At 36.6% G+C, this 9,625-nt stretch overlaps 2 protein-coding genes across 2 annotated transcripts; one reads left to right on the top strand and one right to left on the bottom strand.

Annotated features, from left to right (window-relative positions):
• Positions 1-2,492: 2,492 nt before the first annotated feature.
• On the bottom strand, positions 2,493-5,133 carry LOC149015379 (protein DETOXIFICATION 33-like). The gene is made up of 9 exons (XM_089155707.1): positions 4,835-5,133; positions 4,202-4,743; positions 3,997-4,083; positions 3,673-3,729; positions 3,287-3,525; positions 3,067-3,185; positions 2,894-2,980; positions 2,724-2,780; positions 2,493-2,635 (listed from the first exon to the last, which is right to left on the bottom strand). Exons 1-9 carry the CDS (start codon positions 5,093-5,095, stop codon positions 2,594-2,596), a joined length of 1,491 nt encoding a protein of 496 aa, XP_089011833.1. The 5' UTR covers positions 5,096-5,133; the 3' UTR covers positions 2,493-2,593.
• A 458-nt stretch (positions 5,134-5,591) lies between these two features.
• Positions 5,592-6,298, top strand: LOC149015380 (uncharacterized). Its single transcript, XM_089156525.1, has 2 exons — positions 5,592-5,847; positions 5,943-6,298. The coding sequence occupies exons 1-2, from the start codon at positions 5,592-5,594 to the stop codon at positions 6,296-6,298; spliced, it is 612 nt and encodes a 203-aa protein (XP_089012651.1).
• Positions 6,299-9,625: the final 3,327 nt, after the last annotated feature.

Here is a 9,625-nt window from a genome sequence, read left to right on the forward strand (position 1 = left end):
GTTTTTTACTTCCACGCATGAAATCCCCCAGATTCCAAATTAGATCCGGATGGGGTTAAAATAATATCAAAATGTGTAATATCAAGCCACCCCCAGGGAGACCGAGCCCCACTAGATGAATACAAAAATGTAACAGCCTACTATGGGCCTAAGGAATTATGAATATCAAACAAAGCAAACCCCGGCAGGCGGGGACTTAGATTTTTACTCATCGAAGTGGCAAGGTGCCTTAGAAACATATGTGCGATGAATGCAGCCTAAGAAATAGAGATGTATTATCTTTTAATCCATTTTTTGTTTTATTAGCAGGGTTTGGAAATCATTCTGATCAAGCTTACTTCTTTGAAAGTATAAAAATACTAATCAAATTAGCACATGAAGTTTTATCAGACTGTTGACAAATGGAACCTAGCATGTTAAATAGTTTTCTTATCATGAGCACTTTTAATAAATGCAACCCTATTAGACCCCCTGCATATTTATTAAGATTTTAAACTTTTTTTTTCTCTACTAATTGCACCTAATGTTCTCTTCATGTCTAGCTCTCAATGCAATATATTGGATATGACAAAATGATTAATGATAACCCTGTTGGGGCATTACTGGAGAGTTTCTATCCATTTGGTGTAGGAAAAAAGTTTATTAGTGAGTTTTCAAAAAATTTGATCGCTAACATGATACATACTCAATTTCAGAGTTTCAAATTCCTTCAGTTTCTCATTGAAAGCAATCGTGTATTGTCTAATTTATTCGTCTTTTTAACTTTAGATCGACATCAATAGAGGAAACCTTAATTAATATCAATCAATAAACGAATATTGTCGTTTAGGCTTTATTTGTTCGTGTGATAATTTGTAAAATTTGCAGATGTTTATTTACTTAATTGGTGTTTGAAACCGTTAGTCACACATTTTAATTGTAAATGTATTGCTATATCATTGAGAATTGATCATATTTCATTTTACTTGCTTTGTCTCTCTTAATATCAATTTTTATTGATTGTTTGGTCACAATTTTATTAGGATCTTAATGAACTAATAACAAATGTGACGTGGGTTTGTTCGTACCAAGAGTGTACCGCACTATATACCGTGTCTAAACTGTTTTTCCATACCAATTTAATACCGAAACCGTACCGAACTGTTTTTACAAATACCGAAACCATATTATACCGTATAAATTCGGTACGGTACCGTTCTGGTTTTCGGTATTCAAAGTTGGTACCATACAGAATTACCGAAACCGTACCGATTGACACCCTTAGATCCGGATTGAATCCACCCACAGAATCATGGTAGCCAAACAATTTTTCAAACATATTCACTTGTCAAAATCAAATAGTTTTTATTTTATTTTTATTTTTATTTTTATTTTTTATATGATTCTACAGAACTTAATTCCGATTCCCTCGAAATATGAACAGATTCCAGAAAATTGCGGAACCAAATGCAACCTTACATTGTTTCCAATCACGTACCTCAGCTCCCATGTTCTCTTACACCCTAAAGATTATAAAAAATAGAAAAACTGTTTCTTATAATTTATAGCATTCCAATGGGGAGTTGTGTGAGCAATATTGTTAGTTTCTTTATCCTATTTAACACCCCGGCCCACTCTATATATTGAGTTTCTGATTCCCTCTATGAGGTTTGGGCGTCAGCAGTTGGACCACTTAGAACATTGTATCCGTCACCATATTTTTTTTTTCGTCAGGTATCCGTCACCATTTAAGACTTGATGGACTGATCCTTAGCATATATTTTAAGCTCTATTGACCACTAAGCTAGTCACTGAGACAAAATTATCTGTAGATACCCATGTAAGAAAATACCCTTATTTACCTTTCCACCCTTGTCTCCATTTCTTTTTTGCCAAATCCCAATCCTCCATAGAAGGTGGTTCATTGAACGTGGTTAAATTCGGAATGAAACTGATTTATTCTCAACCAATTACCTCACTTGTCCAGTTCAGTTGAAACAGAAATAAAATTATGCCTAAGAGAGGAGACAACAGTACGTTCCTGACTGTCTTTTATACCTAAGCGGGGTTCATGAGTGCATGTGAGAGATGAGTAATGCGTATAAATTGATGTTTTGAGAATAGAAACTACAGTAGTGGGCATGACAGTCATTTGACCTCAATTGGGGTAGTATGGTCATTATAAGATTTAGTTTGAATTTTAACGGTCCCATATGTATGGTCACCAATGGTGTTAAATGTGGAGGAGTCTTTGTGAGGTTTGATTTTAGGAGAGGTTTGGTGAACTTCCAATGAAAATGAAGGCAGTTCATGATAGATTGATTTTCTAATAGTGAAGTATCACAAGCAATTACATATTTCTTAATCGTTTCCTATGATCTTCACTCTTCTCTCTTGAAAGGCACATTCAGACTGCTTCATCAGATCGTGAAGGTGACAGGTGTCAGTCAGTTTAATTTCATTTTCTTCCTTGTTTTTGTACACTATATCCAAGCATGGAGATCCTTCTTCATTGGAGGAATCCTTCAGGAATCTCTGAAATGATCAAAGATCAAACCAATCTCCAAACTAGCTGCTCAGAGAAACAATCACCCTCCATAATCAAACTCCTTAATCAAGCCAAAAGTGCTGTTCCATTCTTGTCTGACTTGAAATCCTACAGCAACAAAGAGAAGAAACCCATTATTTTGGATGTATTTTAAAAAGTAAACGGCTAACTATGTGAAGATCAATGTGATTGCAACCTTGATGGGTTCTATTGATCCACCCCATTCCTTTATCCTAGATCCTGCAGCCTCAGCCTGTATTAATAGATAGAAAATTCAGAGAGCTGCAATAGAATGTGGGTATTTATAAGGACCTAATATAACCTTTGGAGAAGTTGGAAAAAAAAAACCAACGAGAGAGATCAGACCTCTTTGTCCCAGTTTGTTCTAAAAGTGATAATTAGCAAGATCAGTGTTTGCAAGGCAACTCCAGCCATCATTCCAGACCATATTCCCTGTGATTTAAAGGGTTTCTTTTGAATATCAGGAGAACCAATCCAGTATCTATTACACAAGAAGATGGGCGTGCACAAGGTGTTACCTCTACTCCTAAGTCAAGTTTAGTACCAAGGAAGGCCCCTAGAGGAAGACCCACAATGTAGTAACACCCAATGTTTACATAAGCTATCAGCCACTGCCATCCAGCTCCTACAGCCACACCTGCAGCAGGATCCCCATCCATGGATCACATTAGATTTCCGGAAGTTGACTCAAAATCAATCATCAAAAGAAGTATATCTAGTGTTGCTTAGCTTACAAACCTGTTAGAACTGGCTGAACACTGTTAAGCAACAGCGTGAAGGCTAAGATGGGAGCAAGGTGAGACACAGCTTTAGCAACTGCAGGGCTATTTGTGAAGGGGACAGCATATACATTCCTCAGCAGGAGGATGAGGGTGAAGAACACAAGACCTATAATTGCTGATGTTAGCACCACAACTATTATTGAGAATTTGGCCGCCCTTGGCCTTCTTGCTCCGAGTTCGTTTGAGATCCTAACACTGCAACATTTGAAATGAGGAGAACAAGAAGAAGAAAAAAAAGCGATTAATTTGGAGAAGAGGAAGAAAACTTAACGAGTCTCTCCTGCTTCTAATCTCATCTTTAGCAAGAGAAACTGTTGGAGTAAAGGAGTATTGCAGTCTTACCTGATTGCTGCATTGAAACCTAGGAAGATCATAAGTGCCCACCCATTCAGGTTGGAACTGTCATGGATAAATGGATAAACCAGGTCAGTGGATGTAACAACCAGAAATGAAGTCTCAATGATGGATAAAGGTATGTGCTCCACTCATGTTTTTTCACCACATGATAAAGATAAGCCCACCTCTAAGTACTGACAAAATGAATAAGAGGTGGGAACTCCAATGAGTTTCATGTGTATTCTCACCTTTATTATGTGGTGGAGAAGCATGAAAGGAGCACATACGTTTTCGGACTCAAGTGAGTTGCCCAGAAATGACAATACATACCAAATGGAAATGGAAGCGACTGCAATCTCTGCATCCTTCAGGTTTCCAGCCAAGACTACAAGTAGCATGTAGTACCAGAATTCAAGGCTGTTTGATAAACAGAAAATCGAGATTTCAAATTAGAGAAAACCAGCTCTATACCACGTTAAGATCCACTCAAAAGTTCAAAATACTGAATTACCATGCTGTGAATCCGAACACTTACCACAACATAATGGCAGATGCGATCGACAGTCGAACGAAGGCTGCCAAGTCACTGAAAGCCCCCCAACTGAACCCAGTCCAAGCACCAGGACAGTTGCCCATGACAATGTACAAAAACTGACCCAAATCCACTACAAACCAAGATAGGTTGAGTGCTATTGCCGCACCAACCAACCCTAGCTGGAGTTGCACAATCAAGAGCCAACACAAGAAGATATGGAAGATCAAGGCAAACCCAGATACCCAAGCCATGGCCATGACCTTGCTTTGGGCCTGCAAGAACTTCTGCATTGGAAAGTTAAGCGCATACGCAAAGACCTGAGGAATCATGTAAAGAGAGAACTTTCCGGCCAGCGCCGCAATTTCTTGATCCTGCCCAAAGAATCTCAAAATTGGTGTGGCATAGAAGTAGATGGGCAACAGAACGAAAGCTGTTAAGGTGAGGATGACCCAAGAGCGTTGCATGTATACACCCAACATGTGTATCTGCTTTGCACCATATGCTTGCCCACATAATGTCTCAAGCGCACTTCCCATTCCCAACTGCAAAATTTATCATATATAGTGTGTGATGATCTTTCAGATAAAACTTCGAAAAGGAAATGGGTAATGGAGGAAAAGAACCCATAAATACCATAATGCCGAAGGCGAGGCCGGCGATAACCATATTCTCGGTGGAGACAGCATCGAGCTCGAGGGTGGTGAGGTGGCCGGCGAAGACCTGGGTGGCGGCGCCGAGAGAATACTGAGCAATGGTGGTGAAGATGGCCGGAGCAGCAAGGTGCCACAGCTTCTTGTTCTCTATCAACCCTTCTTTTAACAGTTGACTTACATTACTAATCTCATCTATGTCTACTTCCTTCTGCAACAAGGGGTTCTGCAACTCTCCACCCATCTCTCTCTCGATAGATTATGAAATCCCAAAGAAACAGATTTCTTTTCTCTTCGTGATTGTTGCCTGAGGGATTCCTTGCTTATATAATATATGCAGAATGACTTTCTTAGCCGCCTGCGTGGGAGGTTTTTAAATTATTTTTTAGATATCTTTTTGGTAAATGTTTATGTTTATCTCTTCCATTTTTATATTTAACTCGGAGATCTAGCATCCATACCAGTTAATGTCTTCACATATGTGGAGGATGATTGGCAGGCTAAAACTTTACCAAAGATCAAATTCCTGTTATGGCGGTTATTTGCAAATGGCATTCCTTCTTGTTCAGAGTTAATTAAAAGAAATGTTCCAGTGGAGCTTTTGTGTCCTCGGTGTGGTATTGAAGATGAATCGGCTGATCATACAAATTTGGTTTGGTTCATCACTCTCACAGATTTTAGATACCTCTTTAGAAAATGTCACCCTTACTTGGCTTGAAGATTGGTGTCGGTTGAAGCGCATGGATAAGAAGGCTGCGATGGTTCCATTATGTTTTGCCTCTTTCCTCCTATGGTACATTTGGAATGCGAGAAATGCTCTAATATTTTCGGGTATATCTTCTTCTTCTGCTGCTGTTATTTCTCAAGCTCAATCTGCAGCTTTGGAGTTTCTGAAAGTGTGGTCAGTTTGCCCTGTTAATGTAGATGAACACTTCATGCCGGGCTGGTGCTGTCCTTCGCGTGGTTGGATTAAGATCAATACTGATGCTGCGTTTTGTGAGAGATAATTTGTTGGGGGTTGTGGTTTTATTGAAAAGGATCATAAGGGCTCTATTCTTTTTGCCATTCTGATTTTGGGATGATGGGCTCAGCTCTTGAAGGTGAACTTATGGCTCTTAGGGAGGGGCTTCTTTTTGTTGTTCGTGTTGGTTTTACGCGTCTTTTCTTGGAGGCTGATTGCTTGGTTGCAATCTCTATTCTACAGAAGGGGCGTGCTGATTCCTTCTCTATTTCCCCTCTTGTAGATGAGATTATCTCTTTTTGTGGCCCTCCCCTCCGTGTCTCATTCTCTTGGATTTCGCGATCATGTAATCTGATCGCTGATGCTTTGGCCTGTGGTGGTTTGTCTGTTCGTTGGTTCCAGGTGTGTTTGGCTTGTGAGCTCTCCCTGGCTCCTAGATTTGTTATCCCGGGAGTTGGGCTAGGTCGGGTTGAGACAACTGGGTGACAAGAATAAAATGACCATCCTACCCATGAAAGTTAAAAGTCTTGTTACCCTGCCCTCTTGTTTGTGCACAAATTGTCCGATCGAAGTTCGTCTTTTCTGAATGTTACATTGCGAAACTAAATTATCTACGTTTATGATTTTTTCTAACATGCATGTGTGATGTGTCTTGCTAACCAAGGTTCGGATGATAAGTATGATACTCGTGATGAATATCAATACGTGAGTATTTTATTGTATTGGACTATCAAATTTGATGTCTGATTAATCTAGTCTCTCTTGTTTGTATTCAACTTTTTTTATCAACAGAATACATGTTCCAAATAATTGAATTATATATTTGAAAAATCAATAAATCTGTTTTTTCTTGTTTTTTTAGTAGAAAAGAATTTTATTACATTGAGTGTTAATCTTAGTACAAGTCATTGAAAAAATAGGGATGATAATAGGCCAAACAATCCTTTCAGAAATGGATTGAGCCCTCCTTCCCAAGGTATGTACCAAGATAATAGCCAACGTTAGAATACAGGAAATCTACAAACATCAAAGTAAGATACAAGATGTTCCATATTATCAACTATATGCTTTGTGATGTTGATCACATAGCCAATGGCTTCCAAGGTTATCATTCTCCACTAAGATATGAATACACCCTTCAAACACTCTCATCCTCTCTCTCTCTCTCTCTAAAAAATTATGGACTTTAGCAAGATGGGATGCACTAATGCTATTGACAGCTAAGGTCCGCTAAAGATTTGTGCTCTCTCCTGAAAATTATGGACTTTAGCAAGATGGGGTGCACTAATGCTATTGACAGCTAAGGTCCTCTAAAGATTTTTACAAATAAGTTTATTTTCTCTTTGATAGAACTGTTTGTTTGTCACTAGTTCTTTGTAAAGAGTGATTAAGAAGAACAAGTCTAAACAATTATGCATTATTCATGTCAAAACATTATCATTTTATATGCTAGCAATTAGCAATTGTTTAAGTAAATCTTTAAAAAGGCAGACTCCAAGCCGGCAAAGAAGAAAAAAGAAAAATTAGATTGTTGAGAAGGGTGTTTTGGTTTTGGGTGGCTCCCAACAACCTTTGGTCAGCAAAGTATAACAAAAAAATTATTTATAAAATAATTTACTTTAGATAAAATAATGTGATGATTTGTATAAATTAATTCATCCATTTATTTTATTAGTTATTAAATTTAACAAAACTATGTATTAATATTCCATTCATCCATGGCCAAGTTAGGAGGGAGAAGAAAACGTAAAGATAATTAATGAAAAGAATTATACAGTATATTTACAGTCTTGAAGTATTAGCAATAATTACTCTTATCTAGTGAAGATAGAGACTTGTAGTATTAGACTAATTACTTAGGGAATTTCACTTAATTTAACAAACTAGATGATTCAAATTAGAGATATATTTTAGCTTAATTATTACTTTATTTTTATATATTTTTTAAAATTATTAATTCTATCTTATACTTTGCCTATATTTATTGATGCCCTTTATTATTAAGTTCCTTAAATTATGAGTGATATCTTTGATTTATTTAAAATTTCAAAAATATACCTAATTTTTTGTTGTACATGCTTTCAATTACATTACTACTCTTAGTAATTAGAAAAAAGTAACCCTAACTAAACGATCTTCTTCTCTCATCAAAATGAAGGGAAAAAAAAAAATAATATATATATATATATATATATATATATATATATATATATATATATATATATATATATATATATAGAGAGAGAGAGAGAGAGAGAGAGAGAGAGAGAGAGAGAGAGAGAGAGAGAGAGAGAGAGAGAGAGAGAGATATGAGTCCCTCCATTTTGATTAAAAATAGGGCACACCCCCTCAAAATCAAATTCTTACAAAGACCTCCTTCACAATTAACACCATTACTAACCATATAGTTGCGACCATTAAAATTCAAATTAAAATTTTAATATGACCATTTTACCCTCAAATAGAGCAAATGACCATAATATCCACACCCAAAATTTTCTATTTTCAAAGCTATACCACCATGAATACCCACGAATCATGGATGCACTTGAGACTTGACAAACATTGAAAATTGATATAATGACCATATTAATTCACTGTAGGCACTTCTCATGGGTTGATCCCATAGAAATTCTGTAGTTGCCTTAGTTTATTTCTTCATTCTATTTCTTTAATTGTACAGCCCACAAGTAATATGAAATTGAAAACAACTCTGAAAATAATTAAGAACAGTGCAACATAGGCACTAAACACAATTAAAAATTGAAGAAAGGGTAATGAACAAGTCCTTAAAAGAACTCTTTATTTATTTAATTTTTCATGATAAAGAGTAACACAGGTTTATTATCACTTAAGTGCAGCAACACAGCCTCCCATTTAACTTGCATCTTTTATGAGTTGTAAGTCCATATTCAGCACATTCCAGCCAGACATCCTTCTGCAGCACCGCTGCACCCTATGCAATCTCTTTTCGCTCCCGCAGTAGTTTCACTAACTTCCTTCATTTCTGTACCTATGGAGGGAAAAACAGAAGAAAAAGAGTTAGTCTTGCTCTATATTTTTTAATATATGTTTTTGTGAGAAAGATAGAGAGAGACTCACTGATAGATTCTGTGAATAAGATAAAAGAAATGATAAGAAGAAAGACTAAGTGAAGCTTGAGTGAAGCCATTTTCCAGTCAAAAGCTTGTATTGACAAAGATCTTTATCAAATTGTTGTGTTGACAAAGATCATCATAACTCTCATATATATAAGCCCTGTCAAGAGGGTTATTGGTTTGTACTAGAATCCCATTAATTCTCACTACCATCAATGGAAATGCCTAAATAAATATATTTTTATTGAAAATGAAACTGGAAAAGAGAATCAGTTTCTAAGTAAAGCAACCAAAACCAAACCAAACTAACCACATCATATTGAGTTAAATTATGTCAAATTTGATCTATATCAACCCCTTGTCTTTTTTGATACACATCACCTTGATTATGTATGCAAACTTTGGCGCTCTCTTTATGCTTTAAAGTAGGCCCATCAGCTTTGTTTGATAGGCTTAGCTCTTATCTTTTTGAATATGGTTTAAGGCTAACACCTCATTGTCTATCTTTTGATGTCCTCATGGCATTATCTTTATATTGATCTATGTCAATGATATTATTCTTACTGGTAGTTTTGATAGTCTCTTGGCCCAGTTTCTCAAGGATCTTGGCTTTGTTTTTGCATAAAAGGATTTTGGTCCTCTTCATTATTTTTGGGCATGTCTTTTACTCAATCTTCTACTGGTCTACACTTGTCTGAAAGACAGTATATTCAAG

This window comes from Hakea prostrata, chromosome 5 (genome assembly GCF_041222555.1).
Source record: "Hakea prostrata isolate BN-2017 chromosome 5, UWA_Hpros_2, whole genome shotgun sequence".
In the NCBI taxonomy this organism is placed as follows: Eukaryota; Viridiplantae; Streptophyta; class Magnoliopsida; order Proteales; family Proteaceae; genus Hakea; species Hakea prostrata.